At 29.6% G+C, this 21,259-nt stretch overlaps 2 protein-coding genes across 2 annotated transcripts; both read left to right on the top strand.

Moving 5' to 3' along the window:
* The first annotated feature begins 187 nt into the window (after window positions 1-187).
* On the top strand, window positions 188-6,303 carry LOC114165881 (early nodulin-70). The gene is made up of 9 exons (XM_028050537.1): window positions 188-535; window positions 620-668; window positions 782-989; window positions 2,380-2,554; window positions 2,650-2,721; window positions 2,798-3,049; window positions 3,134-3,260; window positions 3,345-3,631; window positions 6,274-6,303. The coding sequence occupies exons 1-9, from the start codon at window positions 188-190 to the stop codon at window positions 6,301-6,303; spliced, it is 1,548 nt and encodes a 515-aa protein (XP_027906338.1).
* An 8,175-nt stretch (window positions 6,304-14,478) lies between these two features.
* LOC114194873 (sulfate transporter 2.1) lies at window positions 14,479-19,897 on the top strand. Its single transcript, XM_028085281.1, has 12 exons — window positions 14,479-14,911; window positions 14,992-15,040; window positions 15,129-15,336; window positions 15,408-15,582; window positions 16,142-16,207; window positions 16,309-16,539; window positions 16,645-16,771; window positions 16,857-17,143; window positions 18,357-18,550; window positions 18,634-18,722; window positions 19,279-19,355; window positions 19,528-19,897. Exons 1-12 carry the CDS (start codon window positions 14,579-14,581, stop codon window positions 19,651-19,653), a joined length of 1,962 nt encoding a protein of 653 aa, XP_027941082.1. The 5' UTR covers window positions 14,479-14,578; the 3' UTR covers window positions 19,654-19,897.
* The last annotated feature ends 1,362 nt before the right edge of the window (window positions 19,898-21,259 follow it).

The following is a 21,259-nucleotide window of genomic DNA, read 5'->3' as shown; positions in this document are numbered from 1 at the left end:
CGAAGATGATTCGAGTAAAGGTTCATATATGCTCCAATTTGTGGATTAAACAAAAGGAAAAATTGAAGCTCCCTGGTCCAAACATTTTGCCCTTGATTGTGAATATAATAAGCAGAATACACGTCCAAAAGAAGTTAGAAAGTGTGAAGAACTGAAGCACCTTCTCTGACAGCACTAGGTTCCTGAAATGTGCAGGAACTCTAGTAACTCAGAGATGGTAGCTTCAAACAAAAGCACGTTAGAAGAGGTTTTGGACATTGAGACCAACATGTCTCATCAGTCTCAGTGGGTGCTAAATCCTCCAGATCCACCCTCCATGCTGCGTCAGGTTCTGGACAACGTCAAGGACATCCTCTTACCACATTCTCAACCAAACACATTCTCTTCTCTCAGGAACCAGCCCTTTTCCAAACGCGCTTTTGCTTTCTTCCAGAACGTGTTTCCCATTCTTGCTTCATTCCAAGACTACAATGCTCAAAAGTTCAAGTGCGATTTCATGGCCGGGCTAACCCTTGCAATCTTCGCCATTCCTCAGGTTCACAACACATACTATAAATGCTCATATCTCAAACTAATGTCTAGTTAACTATGATTATAACTATATCCAACGTTGTTACAGTGTATGGGAAATGCAACATTGGCGCAGCTAAGTCCAGAATATGGCCTCTGTAAGTTGCATAGTTTGTTTGGTTAAAAGGTTTGAGACAGGAGTCGTAAAATGAATGTGGTTTTAATTAAGGTGTGAGTGGATGATGATGATGATGATGACTGATTTTCACAGATACAGGAATTGTTCCACCTCTTATTTATGCTTTGCTAGCGAGTTCAAGGGAAATAGTGATTGGACCTGGATCTGTAGATTCACTGCTACTTTCCTCAATGATTCAGACATTGAAACTTCCGATTCATGATTCTATTGAATACAATAAGCTTGTTTTCACTGTCACATTTTTTGCTGGCATCTTTCAAGTTGCTTTCGGCCTCTTTAGGTCAGTGTGCTATCTTATATATCTATCGTCATAATTATTTCTCATTAATTGCAAAGTTATTTTTGTGGTTTGTGTGTGAAATGTGATGTGACCACTAGATGAAAAAATGAAAAAAGTTTGTTGAAAGGTATTTTAATCGCTATTAGTGGATGATCATGATATTATGTTTTCAAATGTTATAATTATTGTTATTAATTTTTGTTTCGATATTTTAAGAAAATTATAATAAAGTTATTAGTAAGAGTAACATAGTTTAAGTTTATACATATTAATGTTCCTTTTCTATACTTGGAAAATTAAATTTGTTCTAAAATATATTAATTTTTCGAAATTATACTTTGATCAATTTATTTGATTTTTTTAAACGATAAATTTATTCATATTAATATTTCCCTAAAAATATTTATTTAGATTAATATATTTTAAGATTCATTTTTGTTTGGGTATATATTTAATTATTTTTAAATAATTTAAAAAAAAAAATTTCTCTAACTACCATTTAACACTTCAAAATATTATTATTTTATTATAATATTATATATATATATATATATTTATAACATTAATAAAATATTTTATTATTAAATCTGGTGTCAAATGGAAGTTAAAATTGAAAACGGTATCAAAATAACTTTTTCATGTAGATGGCAAAATAGGTAACGAGATAGATACCAGGATAAACTCTTTAGAAGGAGCAAGGAGGAGAAGGTCCAACCTATTGTCACCTTAATTACAACCTCTAATTACGAAATTATAAAATGCATAAAAAAGATAAGGTCTTGAAAGTTATAATAAGTATGATAAAGAATATATATTTCGAAACTATTTAAGTGCACCTAAGGTCAATATTTTCTTCTAACGTTTTATTATGTTCCCTCAACATGGATTATTATATTGTAATACTATTCCTTTTTTAATATTTTTACAATATATAATAATAAAGAACTTGCCAAGTGTAAACTAATTTTATTTTGCTAAGTACTATATGTAACACTGGATTCCGTATATACTTTCTAAGGTTGTCAGTATGTAGATTCTGAATAAAATAAAGAAATGAGTTATTTTGTACGACGTCATGGATATGAATTTTGGCACGTAAAACTAAATTTCGATTAACAAGCTATAACGTTTTTTGTTTTTTTTTTTTGGAACAAGTTGTAAACTAAATATAAAAATATAAAAACACAAGAATAATGAATGATGTTAAAGTTTAATTATTTTAACTATATTTTATTTAGTTTATTTGAAATATTAAATAAATTTAACAAAATTTAATTAAAATATTAAATTTACGTATTTGTATATCTCAAAATATTAAAATTGTGTCAGAGTTTTAAAGAAGAATAATTCTGGTTTTTTATTTGTTTTTAACCTGTGTGACATTTTACAGGTTTGGTTTTCTGGTGGAATATATTTCCCAATCGACGATCGTAGGGTTCTTGGCAGCAGCTGCAGTGGGCATTGGACTACAACAACTGAGAGGATTATTCGGGATCGTTAACTTCACCAACAAAACTGCTTTATTTTCCGTCCTCAAATCTCTTTGGACATCCTTCAAAAACCAAGTAATTAGATACACAGATCAATTGCAAATTAAACAAACCCTTCAATTTAATCACAACTCAAACTTCATTAATCATTCCTTTTGTTTGTTTTGCAGTCAGCGTGGCATCCCTACAACTTCGTTATTGGATTCTCCTTCCTATGCTTCATCCTATTCACCAGATTCCTGGTTAGCACTGCTGCTACTTTTATTTTACTTTCCTAGTTTGGACTAGAATGTTACTAACACTAAACAATCGAAACAGGGTAAAAGGAACAAGAAACTTATCTGGTTGTCACACGTTGCTCCTCTCCTTTCTATTATCGTATCCTCTATCATTGCGTACAAAATAAATGTGGACAAGCCTCAAATGAAGGACTACAGAGTTGAAGTGTTGGGACCAATCAAAGGAGGAGGTAGCTTGAATCCAAGCTCCTTCAATCAGCTAACATTTGATAGCAAAGTTGTGGGTCATTTGATGAGAATAGGCTTGACCATTGCTATTATTTCACTCACGGTACGAAGGCTATTTCTATTACTATAATCTATATGTAGTCTTTTAAATATCGTATAATATACACTTTTTGTTGTTCAACCATAGGGATCTATTGCTGTGGGACGATCATTTGCATCTCTAAAAGGACACAGCATTGATCCCAACAGAGAAGTGGTGTCGTGGGGCATAATGAACATTGTTGGATCCTTAACTTCTTGCTATATTGCATCAGGTATATATTTGTATGATTGAGAGAAAGGAATTGATGTAGAAGATATAGTGTTTGGTGATGACAAAGTTGAAATTAACGATGCAGGGTCTTTGTCACGAACTGCTGTGAACTACAATGCAGGGTCAGAAACAATGGTGTCGAACATAGTGATGGCACTCACCGTGCTGTTGTCACTTAAATTTTTGACAGGGCTTTTGTATTTCACTCCGAAAGCAATCTTAGCAGCAATAATTCTTTCGGCTGTTCCAGGACTGATTGACCTAAAAAAAGCTTGTGAAATTTGGAAGGTTGATAAAATGGATTTCCTTGCTTGTGCTGGAGCCTTCTTCGGAGTCTTGTTTGCTTCTGCGGAAATAGGCCTCGCAGTTGGGGTATATTTTTCTTTAACTTATATATTAAATGTTCAAACATATATAATTCATATGGATAACATTATAATACAACTATACTAAATATAACAATTCTTTTCGCTAACTTAAATTATACACGAATATATCTATCCTCATTACCAAATAAATAATATTCATTTTAGGGACTTTTAAAAATACTATACATTAATATTATACCTTAGGCCCTAACAAATAATATCTAGAGGTCACCTAACCCTTTTATTAACATATATACAGTTTAAAAGTAAAGATAAAAAAATAAAATTTCGAGGTTTTTTAACACAACATTTTTTATAGAAAAATAAAAGTCAAAACTCGTTACTTTTAAATAGAATAAATACTTTATTTATAAAGTAGCTTAAAGTTAACGAAGAGCGTCTCTTGTTGTCTTTTGACTATTTTGAAATAAAAAAATTAATGATATTAAGAATCTTTTGAATTAACCAAAAAAGAATGCTGACACCAAAAAGTAGAGAACATTTTAGCCTTAAAATATATATCTAGCCCATGGTCATGATGCGTGTCTTAATTCAATGACATAATTGAAAAACTTATATTTAGCTGAAAAAGTTTCATTTGAATAAGTATAACAAATTATTATTATTATTATATTTTATATAACTTCTTAAAATTGACCTATTTAAAAGCTTTCAAACTATTTATTTATTTATTTTAAAAGTCCAGACTTTAAATATGCTTGTCAAAGCAAGTTACTTTAGTTAGCTTGTCAGTCCACCAAAAAAAGCAAAAAAAAAGTGTAGTCGTGTTAAAGTTTCTAACCCATCAATCAGTTAACCCACACTATAGTCAGGTTTGCCTAGACCGTTAAACTGATGAGTCAGTTCGTCGACCCTTTTTTTTAATTTTTTATGTTTAAAAATTAAAAATAAATAATTTTTTTATATTATATAAATAAATTTATATATATATATATAAACAAATTTTATAAACAAAAATTTATAAAAAATTAAAACAAAATTAAACAAAAAAAAGTGCACAGACTCTGAGGCGGGACAGGTTGTCGTGTCAAACCCATTTTTCAATAACAAGTCAGCTTTATCTGATCCATTTTTGGCACACCAAGAATGGGACGAGTCAAAACGGATCCTGCTGACACATTTTGCCACCCTTAATTTTTAAGATGAGATAAATCTATTTATTCATCATTCACCTAATATCACAAAAACATTATAAATTTGATTAAATCAAATCTATCCGTCATTAATCAAAATATACTAAATGTTTTAACCAATACTTTATGAACTAAAATTAATTAAATTGATTATTTTGGTAATTTTTTTCTTAAATTTACATTTTTTTTTTAAATTTTGAAAAAGTGTTTTATTATACTTTTTTCAATTATTTTTAAATTATAGTTTTAAAATATATTTAAATTTTTTCATGTTATGATTGGATTAAAATCCATAAAACAGTTAATGGATTGATTAGAATTTTATTAAATAAATCAAATGTTTAATATATCAAAATGAATTTATAACTTTTTATTCAATCAATTGTAAAAATAAATATAACTTTTGTATTCATCCTATTTTTCATTCTAATACTCAGTAAATTAGTCATGTTTTAGAGTTGAAAATTTGAAGTCTAAACCTAAACTAATTCACATCTACCTTGAATGAAAACTATTGCTTTTACACGATGACATTTATTTACTTATTTTGGAACCTTGAAAATGTATGACCTATAGTATTTATTTTTTATATAAAAATTGTATTATCATTCCTTTTAATATATAATCTTATATCATAAATTGAATACATAATTTATAAAATAATTTTTGTATTATCTCAACTCTTTTAATTAGAAATTCTTAATTTATTTTTAAAATGTGTGTTTTACACACATTGTCCCTGGAACTAGCAAAAATATTATTTTTCTCCTAATGATCCTAAATTACTTGTTTTATTATCTTTATTTGAATTCACGATCTTTATAGTTGTTTCTCTTTTTAATTCACCTAATCTTATCACTATACTTCAAAATTGAATTTCATTAATTTTTCAAAATATTGTCAATAGTTTAATACAGTTTCGTTATAAATATAAAATACTACCTCCGGTCTCATTCACACACACACATAAGAAACTAAGAAGTAATTCATAAGACAAATGAAATGGTTTTGAATTAGTTATTTTAATTAACAATAACATGAATTCAAATTTTATTTCATTTTATTTCTTAGAACTATGCTTTAAGGGTTGGATGCACCTATACAGGAACTGTGCATGTCAAGTAAATTGAAGGCATAATTTTTTTTTAACAACTACTAAGTTTAAAAAGAAATTTGACTAAACAATTTCCCTATCACAGTAGTACTGATTCTGAGACAGTATGCAGTATTATTATTGGTTGATGATGGTACATATGGTTAGAAATTCAAGTGTCATTTTAAGTCTTACATTAGTTAGAGATGAAAAAGTAAAGAGCACTTACATTGGTTAGAAAGTAAAAAACACTGTATAAGGATAAAAACCATAAATCTATTGTCGTAAAATTTTGGATTGAGAGTAATGTCAATACTTTATGCAGTTGAATTCATATTTTATTGGTGTTGTGTCTCCTTAGTGAAACTCTCTCTGAAAATCTAACACATCTCGTTATAGTGCAGATCACGATTTCATTCGCGAAGATAATTGTAACCTCAATTCAACCTGCTATAGCGGTTATTGGAAGACTTCCAGGAACCGATTCATTCGGCGATGTTCAACAGTATCCAATGGCACTCAACACCCCCGGACTTTTCATCGTCTCTCTAAAATCTGCATGGCTTTGTTTTGCAAACGCAAATCTTGTGGAGGAAAGGTATGTTTCTGTCAACACCACCCTTTGCTTCTTTCATACGTTACTCAAAATCTGAGTTCATCACATTACATATTCAAAGGATTGAGAGATGGATGACCAATGAAAAAGCTAAGCAAGGCAAAGCAGGAGAAAACACCTTCCATCACGTCATCATAGATGCCTCAAGTGAGTACTTATTAACATTTCATCTCGAATGATTTCGAACTTTTATAACATTTTATACACACCCAATAATGTAGGTCTTACAAATATCGACACCACGGGAATTGCTTGTCTGGTGGAGCTCAATAAAAATATGACTTCACGAGGAGTAAAGGTTGGTTTCTTAAATCATATATTTTGTTTTTATGCAGATTTCAATTGTATTAATTCCTGTTGTCACTTTTATTTCAGTTAGCTATCGCTAACCCTAGGTGGCACGTAATTCACAAGCTAAGATTGGCGAACTTCGTGAGCAAAATTGGAGGAAGGGTTTTCCTTTCTGTGGGGGAAGCAGTGGATGCTTGTGTTGCCACTAAAATGGTTGCTGTATGACTAACAACAGTTGCTTTTCTTTCGATTAATTGTTCTCTTTTTATCTCGATCAAAAGGTCAAACGTTTGTTAGTTATTAATTTCATCACAAATGTTTCAAAATTTTAATAATGTTAGCTAACAAATATTTATCCTTCATATTTAATACTCATATTTCGAACCGTCAAAGTAATAATAATTAGTATATTATGAAGATACACTAGAAGAACAACACAAAAAATTCAACGGAAAATCAAAATTCATATACTATATTTATAGTTATTTCTTTAAACCATAATGTATTAGGAAAGTTTTTATTGACGATCCAACTTTCATTCACGACTTCCTTTTTAAACAGATTATTGGCCTTTAATCCTTACTAAAGTGATATAATCTTTTGGTAAACTTGTGAAAAGAATTAACAAAAGTGATTATAGATGATTATGGAGACAGTATAATAAAACTCAGGAATGAGTGTGTAATCTTTAAGCAATAACAATAGTATATGTGGTTGGATCGATGTGATTCAGTTGTTTGTTGTTGAAATTTAGAGTTGTGTCGAAAACATGTCTACATTCAATGTATCAGAACTAATGACCATAGTGGACCGAAACCAAAAGACAAAGTGGTGCTTGCTCAGAATGTTTTTAGCTCATTCATTGTTAATCATCACTTCTACTTAGTTATATTCAAATCAATGGCGTTGACAGAATAAAGCTCTACGGAGAATATTTGTTTTATTTTACCCTTTTCTCATCCTTTCACAAATTGCCTTTATCATGCTTTCTTTTCTTAATTATAAGTACTACCACACTTGTATCACTTTTTCAATACCTTTCTCTTTCTTTAACAATATAAAAACTTTGCTCCTTTTGGATGCACTGAAAGTAGTCACGTTTAATTAGATCACATTCTTTTTTACACAAGAGTAAGCATACATAGAATTCACTAATAACTAATATATTAATCAAATTAACAATGTATATAATAAGCACTAAAATAAAGATCCTCCAGTTTATAAAAATATTGTAAAGTGAAAACCTCCTAAATATTAAAGGTTAGATCTATATTTTGGTTAAATTCATGTATATACTGATAATAAGGAGACAAAAAAGTTTTGAGTAAAGATATCTTAATTGTGACAGTGATGATTCCAAAAAATATTTCCTTCAAATATATCAAGATCTAAACCCTAAATTCTAAATTCTAAACCAAAAGGTACACATATCTATATCTATATCGAGTTTTGTTGTGTCAACTTGATGCGTGGAATCCAAACATGTCAATGATGTATAATCCAATGAAAAGACTTTAAAACAGAGACTTGAAGATATATAAATTTTTAATATTTTTATTTTTTCTATCCAAACCATCCACTACGTCCTATTTTTGTTTTTGTTATCATATAGGCAAATTATCTCTTCGAGGTACAAATCAGATTGTTTTTTTTTATTAAATCATATTTAAAACAAAAAATATATATTATTATTTGTTCACTAACTTAATTATTAAGTCTCACTCAATCAATTTTACAAATTTTTAAATTTTATATTAATTATATTTTTTTCTAGTAAAAAATATATATCTCACTTAAAGAAAATATATTAATTATATAAAATTAAACTTTTTAATTTAATTAATAATATTTTATTGTACAACAAAAATAAGAATACTCGTTGGTGTGTGAGACGATAGATTTATTACTAAATAAATAATAAATTAACTTATTAATTAATTAATCAAGGTTGACGTCTTGAAATATCTCTTACACGGGAAGAATAATACAATATTATTTTCTTTTATCTTTACAATTCTACGTTAATTCTAAAATATAATTTATACTCTAATTTACAATTTAATTATAATATTTTTCTTAATAATATAAATTATTTAAGATACTAATAGGTCTAATTTATAAAATAATTTTTATAATCAAATATATTATAATAACTAATTATTTTTTATTTCTAATATAAATTATTTAAGATACTTGAAAGATTTAATATACTTGTCAAAAATAAAACATTAATAATTAGATAAGTAAGATAAATGGTTTTTACACATTTTAACCTTCCAAAATCATAAAAGTGATAAATTCGATTAATATTTTTATAAGATTGATTTTAAAATTACGTGAACTTCATCCAAAAACTGTAAAATTATGATTAGAAAATCACATAAACAACATAGCAAATCTTTCAACAAGCATGGTGTTCCTGTGAGGATGATTTAAAGTACACCACCACATATGAATGTTCTGAGAGAAAAAACAATAAACAGTAGCTAGTGAGGCTTAATGACATGAGAGAGTGGGAGAGATAAGAGGAAAAGTGGAATACTGTGTCTGGGTCAACTATTGCCATTTTAAATTTAAATTATTATAATAATAAAATTAATAAAAATGAATTTTAATGAAATTGTTTAAATTTTTTTATCTTAATAATTAAATATAATATAAAATTGTTAACCCACAAAAAATTTTCTTATAAATGAGATCAGATAAATTATGTGATGATCTAGAAATATTCACAGCATATTCTATATCGAAATGAATGATGTATTGCTGTCTTCAGATGTGTATGCTTGAATTAAAGTTATATAATTTTAAAATATTTTTATTTTAGAATTTTTTTTTCTCAATTAATGCATCGAAACATATGATTTATAATTAAAATTCATAAAAAAAACCTCTATAACTTTAAATGAAGCATATATATTTTCTGGAAAATAACGTGTTAAAAATATCTGAGCGGTCGTAGGTGCGTTGCCCGACTCTTATTTTTGAAAAATGTCTACTTTACAATTGTAATCATGTTGCTTATGTACTATTTTATTTTTAAGCTTAAATATATATTTAGTTCTTATTTTTATTGTTTTTATTTAATTTAGTCTTTATTTTTATTTTGTGTTCGATCAAATTTTTATTTTCGTTAAATTTAGGTTAATTTGATCCTTTTGAGTAAAAGTGTTTAAATAGTTAAACTTTTTTGAACAGTACATGTCACGTGTTAGTTCTTGATTTTTTTAATTTTCTTTATTTTTTAATTTTAAAATAATTGTCCACGTGTCAAGTCATAATTGTGCCGCGTGTCAGTTGCGACTATGTTATTTGTTTTGTTCAATGTAATCCATATATTCATTATTTTTGTTCAATTTAGTCCCAACTTTGGTTAAAATGAATCAATTTTATAATAAATTATAAAAATCAAACTAGATAGACAAATAAATGAGGAACAATAAATAAACAAGTGGAGATCTGCGTTCGTACAATATTTTAAAATTTTATTAATCAATCTGTGTGAGATGTACCTCTTATGTACCCGAATGTAATGACAAATTAACAAAAATCAACTTTATTGCTTGCACTCGGTGGTTGACTTGAAAAAAAAAATAGGTCAAATCAGATAGACAAATAAATGGAGAATAATAAATAAAGAAGTGAAGATCTACATATTACTTTTTGTACAATATTTTAAAATTTATTAATCAATATTTTTGAAATGTACGTCTTATGTACCCCGAATTTTATTATAAGTTACAACAAAATTAACCTTATTGCTTGCACTAGGTAGCTTGCTTGAAGAAAAGAAATAGGTCAAACCAGATAGACAAATAAGTGGGACATAATATACAAATAAATGGCAAGCAACATATCACTTTCTTACAATTTTTAAAAATTTACTAATAAATCTTTCTCTTATTGTCCAATGGGATGTACCCCTATGTACCCCAAATTTTATTATAAGTTACGAAAATCATCATCCCTTACTACTTGCACTATGTGACTGACATGAAAAAAAAAAGTCAAACCAGATAGGCAAATAAGAGGAGAATAATAAATAAATAAATAAGTGGAGAGCTGCATATTATTTTTCGTACAATATTTTAAAATTTATTAATCAATCTTTTTGGGATGTACATTTTATGTACACGATAAATTATAAAAATCAACCCTTTATCGCTTGCACTAGGTGCCTAGTTTGAAAAAACAAACAAGTCAAACCAGATAGACAAATAAATGGGGAATAATAAATAAATAAGTGAGAGCTGCATATTACTTTTCATATAGTATTTTAAAATTTATTAATCATTCTTTTAGGGATGTACCTCTTATGTATCCGAATTCTATGATAAATTACAAAAGTAAACCCTTATTATAGCTTACACTAGGTAACTGGCCAAACCAGATAGGCAAATAAATGGGGAACAATAAATGTGGATAGCTGCGTATTACTTTTCGTACAATATTTTAAAATTTATTAATCAGTCTTTTTGGGTTTGGGATGTACCTCTTATCTACCCCGAGTTTTATTATGAGTTACAAAAATATTAACCCTTATTACTTGCACGAGGTGGCTGGCTTAAAAAAAATAGTTTTTTTTTTCTTATCATCAAAGGGATGAACTTCTTATGTACCACTAATTTGATTATAAGTTACGAAAATCATCCCTTATTACTTACACTAGGGGACTGCCTTGAAGAAAAAAATAGGCAAAACCATATAGGCAAATAAATGTGGATAGTTGCGTATTACTTCTTCTCGTACAATATTTTAAAATTTATTAATCAGTCTTTTTGGGTTTGGGATGTACCTCTTATCTACCCCGAATTTTATTATGAGTTACAAAAATATTAACCCTTATTACTTGCACGAGGTGGCTGGCTTAAAAAAAATAGTTTTTTTTTTTCTTATCATCAAAGGGATGCACTTCTTATGTACCACCAATTTGATTATAAGTTACGAAAATCATCCCTTATTACTTGCACTAGGGGACTGCCTTGAAGAAAAAAATAGGCAAAACCATATAGGCAAATAAGTGAGGCATAATATACAAATAAATGGGAAACAACGTATCACTTTCATACAAATTTTAAAATTTACTAATAAATTTTTTTTATCATCGAATAGGATGTACCTCTTATGTACCCGAAATTTTATTATAAGTTACAAAAATTAACTTTTATTGCTTGAACTAGGTGGTGGCTGACTTAAAAAACAAAAGGCAAATAAGTGGGGAGCTGCGTATTACTTTTCGTAATTTTTTAAAATTTACTAATCAATCTTCTTTTATCATCCAATGGATGTACCTCTTATGTACCCCGAAATTAATTATATGTTACAAAAATCAACCATTGCTTGCACTAGGTGGTTGACTTGAAAAAAAAAAAAGTGGTACATAGTAAACAAATAAGTGGGGAGTTATGTATTACTTTTCGTTCAATTTTTTAAAACTTATTAATCCATATTTTGTTTTATCATCCCATGGAATGTACCTTATGTATCCCGAATTTTATTATAACTTAAAAAACTCAACCCTTATTGCTTGCACTACGTGGCCGGTTTGAAAAAAAAAGGCCAAACTAGATAGGCAAATAAATGGGGCACAAAGAACAAATATGTGGAGAGCTGCGTATTACTTTTTGTACAATTTTTTATAATTTATTAATCAATTTTTTTTATCATCAATGGGATGTACCTCTTATGTACCCGAATTTGATTATAAGTTAAAAAAATAAATCCTTATTGTTTGTACTAGTTGGCTAGCTTGAAAAGAAAAGTTTAAAATATATTTGGTTCCTATTTTTATTATTTTTATTCAATTTTGTTCTCATTTTCGTTCTGTATTCAATCAAGTCCTCATTTTCGTCAAATTTTAGTCAATTTGGTCATTTTTAGTAAAGATGTTTAAATTGATGTGATTAATAATTTTTTTTGTCATTAAAATCAATTGGTAACGAGAGATTTACTTGGAGTGAATTACAAAGATATAAAATAATAACATATAAATGGATATGTTATTATCGGTGTTGTCTCCACAAAAATATTATTGTATAAAAGAAAAATTAACTCCATCTTTTTTATGTAATAAGTTATTTATATAATAGTAGGAATGCTACAAATAAAATTGAAATAGAAGATTAAATTAAACTTATTACGGTTGTAATTATTCATTAATATTGTTCATGTGCAATGAATACTAAATGCTGTAATTTTTTTTATAGTGGTTATATAATAGAATTGGTTTTCTATAACAAATTAAAGACTATAAAACAATCATAAGTGAACAAGTAAATGAACATAGTATAACTATGTGTTAATAAACATGTGAAAATAAATATGCAAACATAAAAAACTATAAAATCAGAGCAAAGTCCTCATGACCTTAAAATGTTTTAAGGAGAACCACACATATATAATAATATTTTTAAACTAGTTGGTCATTAAAACATAAGTATAATTAAGCACTTTATATAATGCATAGATATCGCAAACATATATAGACTCTTTTAATTAATATATAGATATATTTGTCTAATATGTATAGTTAAATTTATTTAATTGATGCATAGACAAATTTGTGTAATATGTATAATTAGATATGTCTAATAAATATATAAAAATACTTGTTTAATATTTATTATTAAACTCATCTGATCAATGTATAAACATTCATTTCTAACATATATTGCAAGATTTCTCTAATCTTATTATCATTTTATAATTTGTTCGAATCCCTAGTTTCACTTAGATGGAAGCACAATTTCAAAGTCCCTAATGTAATATAGGAAAAGAATCCGAGTATCAATCCTAGAAGGTGACAAAAATTTTAAATGATTTGTTTGTACGGATTCGGTACTAGAAAACAGGTGCAAAGATGCGGAGGAATTATAGATGAATTAAAAATGCTTGCAAACTACTATTTCTAATGGAAGAACTATCCTAAAATGAGATATGAGAGATTAATATGCAAATACTTTATGTAAGGAGTTAATGCATGGTGAAATGCTATAGGAGTGGTTAGAAAATGAAAATAATCACTTAAAACTGTTAGAATGATGTAATGGAATATGTCTAGCAATGAGGAAAAACAATGCACATATGAAATATAATCATATTACTATTTTAAAAATCTCTGTACATGTATTGATATACAAATTAAGCCATACAAAAAGTACTCATATCGATATATAGAAATATATAATGCTCCAACACTTTGCAACCTAACTCTATGACAACGACAAGACAAAAACACCTACGCACCAAAATGTATTGGTAAAGCAACCAACACACCAAGTACAAGTAAATCCTCCATATTCCGGAAAAACTGTTTATACCAGGTTTCATTGGACACCAACTACAAAGGAACTAACTTATCTGTATTCTTGTCTTCGGTTACACCTTAACTAGTCAGAACTTTTTTCCTTTCCTACATTAATTTCCATATAATTCTTTCATCCATAGTCAATCTATCTGAATTAATTAAAAAGAAAATAGTTAGAAAAAAAATCATTTTAAATATTTATTATAATTATTTAAACTCGGATTCAATTAAATCAGTCTCATGCTAAATTTTTTATTTCGCATGTTAAAGTAAGAAACTTATTATTCTCTGATGTCACTCAGTAAAATGTGAAATCTCATTGCATATTTTATTTGGTGTGAAACTGAAGCAAGGCTTTTTGTTGCTCTATATAAGTTTCTTTGTAGCACCGAGTTCTGCAACTTCACAGCTCTTGAATTCACAGGTAAGTCTGATGAGAGTGTAGTAGTGAATCATTTTCGACGAGACAAAGTTCTCCCAAACACTTCAACATGGCTTCTTCAGCGATGGAAACCTGCAAATCAGAGGATTTGCACATGCAGGTGGACGTTGAGAAGAACGCAGAGGATGTAAGGTCTCAGTGGGTTCTTAACGCTCCTGAGCCCCCAAGTCCATGGCGTGTGGTTGCAGATTCTGTGAGGAAAACCATCTCTCACTATAAACAAAAGCTTTCCTCTCTCTCAGATCAACCCTGCACCACACTCCTCATGTCACTTCTGCAGCTTGTTTTTCCCATTCTTGCTTGGGGCAGAAACTACACTGCCACCAAGTTCAGGAAAGATCTTCTTGCAGGCCTCACTATTGCCAGTCTCTGTATTCCCCAGGTATAGCATCTTATTGTAATGAATTTATAATCAAGCTAACACTACTTGTAACTGTGTGGTGTTTTCAATTTTCATCATAGAGCATTGGATATGCAACCTTGGCACATCTTGATCCTCAATATGGACTTTGTAAGGCACTTCCATTTTTCTACCAATATCATTACAAGTTTTGAACATGTTGAGTCCTTACTAAAATCTGTGTAATAAAACCATGTAGATACAAGTGTGGTACCACCACTTGTGTATGCTGTGATGGGAAGTTCAAGAGAGATAGCAATTGGTCCTGTGGCAGTGGTTTCTTTGCTGTTATCCTCAATGATGGAGAAACTAGTAGACCCTGCTTCTGATCCAGTGGCTTATACGAAGCTAATTCTACTTGCTACTCTCTTGGCTGGGATCTTTCAAACATCCTTCGGACTCTTCAGGTGAAAATGAATGAGTAAAAGTGATTACAAAATGGGTGATTTGTTTATTAATTAAGAGTTTTGAAACACAGGCTGGGGTTCCTTGTGGATTTCCTATCCCATGCTTCAATAGTTGGATTTGTGGGAGGAGCAGCCATCGTGATAGGGCTTCAACAGTTGAAGGGACTCTTTGGAATCACCCATTTTACGACCAAAACCGACATAGTCTCTGTCATCAAAGCTGTCTGGGAAGCAGTTCATAATCCTGTAAACTACTTCCCCTGTCCCTTTGCTTTTGCTTTTTCTTTTTCTTTCTTTTCCCTATAAATTGGAGAGGCTGTGCCAAACCAACAATAATCCAATTCAACATTTTCATTATTCTTTTAAAATTGTATAATAAAAATGCATTATTCTTTTAAAAGCTGAATTTTATGAAAAAAAAAAATGTAACAACTGCTTATATACACAGGCTTAGGCCTCATTTTAAAATTTTAAAAATCACTCTCCATTCCTCCTGATTTTGTAAATAAAAACACTTATCCATATTCATCTGCATCCATTTATTAAAAAAATTAATAATAATAAATAATGCTCCTATTATAATTTCATCAGTCCAATGTTACAAATTAAAAATCAGAAACTAATTAAATATAGACAATGATATTACAATTTATATTGTTTAATTCTTAATTTTTACTCTCTAACGTGACTTAACGTGGTGAATGATTCATACTAAACTATACAAAAAAGTAAAAAATAAAAACAGAATCAAAGTATAATTTTTTTTCCATATAATTTGTTCATGCGTATACATATTGAATTGCAGTGGAATCCTCGAAATTTTATCCTTGGATGCTCGTTCTTGGTCTTCATCCTAACAACGAGATTTCTGGTGAGCAATAAATGGAATGAGCTTTCAATTCCCTCTTCCCTCTTTTTTGCATGATTTCGGTGGGGTTCTAGTTTGAACACTCTAATTAATTCCCCTGGCAGGGTAAAAAGAAGAAGAAACTGTTCTGGTTGGCATCAATTTCTCCTCTTGTATCAGTTATTTTGTCGACTCTATTTGTGTTTCTGACAAAAGCTGATAAAAATGGAGTAAAAATCGTGAAACATGTGAAAGGAGGATTAAACCCAATCTCCATCCATGAGTTAGACTTCAACAGCCCCTACATTGGTGAAGTCGCGAAAATTGCACTAGTGGTTGCTGTCGTTGCCCTTACCGTGAGTAACAAATAAATTATAATTATATATCAATTATAGTTTGGTTTTCTTATTTTCCATTTCATGTTGATACGACACAACCGGTACCTTACCCATTAATTATAGGAATCTATTGCTGTCGGGCGATCTTTTGCATCCATCAAAGGATACCAGCTTGATGGAAACAAGGAGATGATGTCAATAGGTCTCACAAACATCATAGGATCCTTCACCTCTTGCTACGTCGCAACTGGTACATAATTCTTATGGAAAATGAGTTTTTCTTGTTCTGTTCTTTAATAAAAAGGATGAAGTTTAAGCAAGATTAATTGTGGCAGGTTCGTTCTCCCGCACTGCTGTTAATTATGCAGCTGGGTGTGAGACTCTGGTGTCAAACATTGTGATGGCGATCACGGTGTTGGTATCGCTTCAGTTTCTGACGAAGCTCTTGTATTACACTCCTATAGCTATTCTTTCTTCTGTGATCCTTTCTGCTCTCCCAGGACTCATTGACGTCACTGAAGCTTACAAAATCTGGAAGGTTGATAAGATAGATTTTCTTGCTTGTGCTGGTGCCTTCTTCGGAGTTCTCTTTGCTTCTGTGGAGATTGGTCTTCTAGTGGCGGTAATCATTGCCACTCATCTCTTCTTTCTTCTCATTATCACCATCACTATATATAAAACAGTAAACATATTCAATAACTATGTAAACAAACACTTACATGTCTGCATCATAATTAACAAACAATTAGTCCAAATGAAACTATATTATGAAGATGTTGATTAAGTTCAAGTTTAATATACAGATTAAGTATCCATAAAACGATATGTCAGTTTTTGCTGATGCTATATCTTTGTTATAGTGGGTGTTACTAGTTTACAGCATGCCGAACTGTTTCTGTTTTAAGAACATCACATTATATGGCTAGTGGTGTAATGTAGTATTTTCATTGGGAGAGCTCTCAATTAAATTTCTTATTAGCATCATTTTGCCACCTTACTATGCGTTTAAAGTTTGAACTGTTTGTGCCACCTGAAATAATAAACTATATATGAATGACAAGAATAAATTCATATATATATATATATATATAGGTTTGTGAAAGCACACCAAACTCAGATTTACTGTTGAACATTATGAAACGCAATAATATTTCAACAGCAAGCAATTCTTGAGTGGATATCTAAAAGCTTTTAAGTTACAACCTATATTTGTACTTTTTAAGAGTATGGTTTTTAGCAGAAAAAAGAAATTCTAGTATTCATAAAAATGAGTGACGGCATGGGACAAAACCTGACTTGTACATTATATAATAGGCAATCCCCACCACTTGACTGGACCCACATATTTTGCACTAAGAGTGATGCAGAATGGATGTGCACCGTTGAAAACTGCATATTCTCTTTGGTTGGAACATATTTATACCTTGAAAATTAAAGCCACCTAAAAAATTCTCTATATGGAATGATATTCCTTGCTAGGGTTGCAATCACATGACTGAGATCTCACATATACAAAATTTTCAACAAATCACTAACGCTTCAAGTTATTAGGTCAGATTGTTTCTTTCTTCTAAATGGCCTAAACAAGTACTAGTCCTTTTCTCTTGGAAGTGGCAATTAGATACAAAATTTCGTCGACAAATTATTGATTAAGGTGTTGTGTGGAAGAAAATAAAGAACCTCCACAGTTGCGAGACAAGACATTCAAAAGAAAAATAATGAAAGGAAAAATATTGCTAAGGCCCAATGGATAACAGTTTTTACTTTGTTTCTTTTACAATAGTTGATTGCATAAACTGTGTTCAATTTAAAATTTGGATTTTGTTTATCTGTAGGTGGTTATATCTTTTTCAAAGATCATTCTAATCTCAATTCGACCAGGCACAGAAACTCTTGGAAAACTTCCTGGCACTAACTTGTTCTGCGATGTGTATCAGTATCCGATGGCAGTTAAGATTCCAGGGGTTATGATAATAAGAGTCAAATCTGCGTTACTTTGCTTTGCAAATGCTAATTTCGTCAGAGAAAGGTATATGACATATATACAAAATGGGAAATGATCAATGTCAGAAACATGAGTAAAATTTTAATCTTCAAATCTTGTGTTTCAAGGATCATCAAATGGGTCTCTGAGGAAGAATCAGAAGATGACAAGGGAAATTCAAGAAGCACCATTCAACTCGTAATTCTTGACACCTCCAGTAAGCCTTTCTGACTCTAGTGATCTTTCTGAAAAAAAAGGAAAAGAAAATGAAATCAATTAAAATAAAAAATAAAAAAAGCGTTAACATCTCAGCAAATGAAAAAAGAAAGAAGTACAGACACATACATAATATGCATACAGTAATGATGGAAAAGGAAAATAGACAGAGACGTGCTAAAGTTATATTTTTGAAAATTCTACTCCGTTGACTTTTAATTTATAAATGGAAATAAAAACCTTTAAAAATGCAAATATTATTCAGTTTTGAAGTATGATTTTATTGAGTTTTCGAAATCTTATTATCTAAACTTTAAAAATAATAAATAACAAGGATTTATTTTAATTTGAACTCTACTTTATTAATTAAAACAATTATTTATTTATTTTTATTTCAGACCTGAACGTGATATTATTAATTTGCTTAAATTAATTGTACAAAAATAAATTCTTTAAAAATATATACTCCACTTAAGCATCTTAGAATATTTTGTGTTGTGATTAAAAGTTTTACAATCTCGTTTCTTTGATTGAATCGTGATGTTTTGTTGCTTTAGATTTGGTGAACATTGACACCTCTGGAATTGCTTCTCTGGAGGAACTGCATAAGAGTTTGTCTTCACATGGAAAACAGGTATAACTTCATTTCGTTTCAGACCTAAAAAATCAAAACCGATGATGATGATGAAGGGAAACTTTCACGGCCATTTTTGAGGTCTATTAATTGCATGATGAACACTATGAAAGTTTTAGTAGTTTTTAGATGTAGAAGAATGATGACGTAGTGGTTTTTGTGTTGTTCTCAGTTAGCCATTGCGAACCCTAGGTGGCAAGTGATACACAAGCTAAAGGTGTCCAACTTTGTCTCCAAATTCGGTGGCAGAGTATTTCTCACTGTTGAAGAAGCTGTTGGCTGCAAGAGCCACTGCTAAGACATATATGATTGCAGAGTATTATGTGTGGTAAAATAAAAAGGTTAAAAACAGTATCTGATATCCATTTCTCTCTGGAAAATCGCAACAGTGCTTATGAGTTTGCATGTATTTCTAGTCCCAACTATGTAAAAAATGGGGGCATTAGAATAAGTCATCTTGTAGTAATATCTTGTTGGAGATGATGCAAGTTTCTTCTAATTTGTGTGCTTAATAAAATTGCAGTTTGAAGTCGTGTCTAAAATGCTGCAAATACTTTTGCTCAGTGTTCCTTGAAGATTTTTTAGCTCAAAAACTACTGAATGTTAAACCCTAAATCCTAAAATGAATATTTTTATTAACACGAGAAAAAAATTATAAATGAATGAAATATTTGAACTGTATACAATAATCTAAAATATATGCAAAGGAAAATTCAAAACAAAAAAAATATTTTTTTTTTACTTTTTTTCTAAAAAAAAAAGAAAATTAAGACTCTCCTGCCTAATTTTGTTTTAGAAAAATTTAATCTCCAAGCACCAAACAACAAAACACAAAAAGAAAATGTGTACGAGCCCTGATGTTTTTCCTTAAATATGTTCGTTATGTCTTAATTCTCCTCTAGGGTATGTATACCAACATGATGGTTTATTTTTTTTATCAGCAAAAATAAATATAATTAAACTATATATTAATACATATAACCTGTTGAATTCAAACATCAAAGGACTTAGGATTGAATAAAAAACAAATCTTGTAAAAAATTATTACTTGAGTAGAGAAATCCTCAAGACATCTCTTTTGATTGACTCCTATTAGAATGATATCTAAAGCTCCAAAAAGTTAATTTTATTATCAATGAAACATTTGTTGTGTTTGTCTCTTCTACATTATGTTCCAATGTCATTGCATCCATAATATAAAGTTCACAACTTTGAATGTATACTATGTTATTTAATTTTTATTTATAGTTTGTCATACAATATTGTTGGATCAAATATTTATTATTAAATCAAAAACATCAAAATATTTTGATTATGACTTAACCTACTCGTTCTTTATCACAGGATCATTGATATTTTTCACTACATAGACCTGAAAAAAAAAGTCATAGCCAAAAACTAAATAATCATACAATATCATCTTTTCTTAGAAACTCTTCAGTCTTATCCATTGCTGGTCTCTCTTTTTTTTTTTTCAAAAGACTAAAATAAAATTGTGAGAAAAGGCTAGATATGCGATAAGACATTTTAGATAATTGGTATAAACAACAAAAGCATATATTACTTCAAACATATATATATATATATATATATATATATATATATATATAAACTAATACAATATAAAGTGATAATACCTCACACATGGCTTGGGAATTGTATTTCCTAGAACTGTCAAAATGGATTAGAACCTGCGAGTCAATCCGACTCACCACAGATTTGGGTCGGGTTGAGTTAAAAACTTTTTACAAATTTTAATACGGGTTAATTTTTGACCCGGTTCATCTAGAACTCGACTCATCCGGGTTGAACCCGTGGTGAGCCAGGTTGTCTCACCAACCCTCAGATAAAAGGGTCACACAAGTTTTTTTTTTTTTATTAAGTTGGACTTTACGTTTGGGTCA

Source organism: Vigna unguiculata, chromosome 1 (assembly GCF_004118075.2).
Source record: "Vigna unguiculata cultivar IT97K-499-35 chromosome 1, ASM411807v1, whole genome shotgun sequence".
In the NCBI taxonomy this organism is placed as follows: Eukaryota; Viridiplantae; Streptophyta; class Magnoliopsida; order Fabales; family Fabaceae; genus Vigna; species Vigna unguiculata.
Note: the sequence above shows the minus strand (reverse complement) of the source record. Positions and strands in the feature narration are given on the sequence as shown.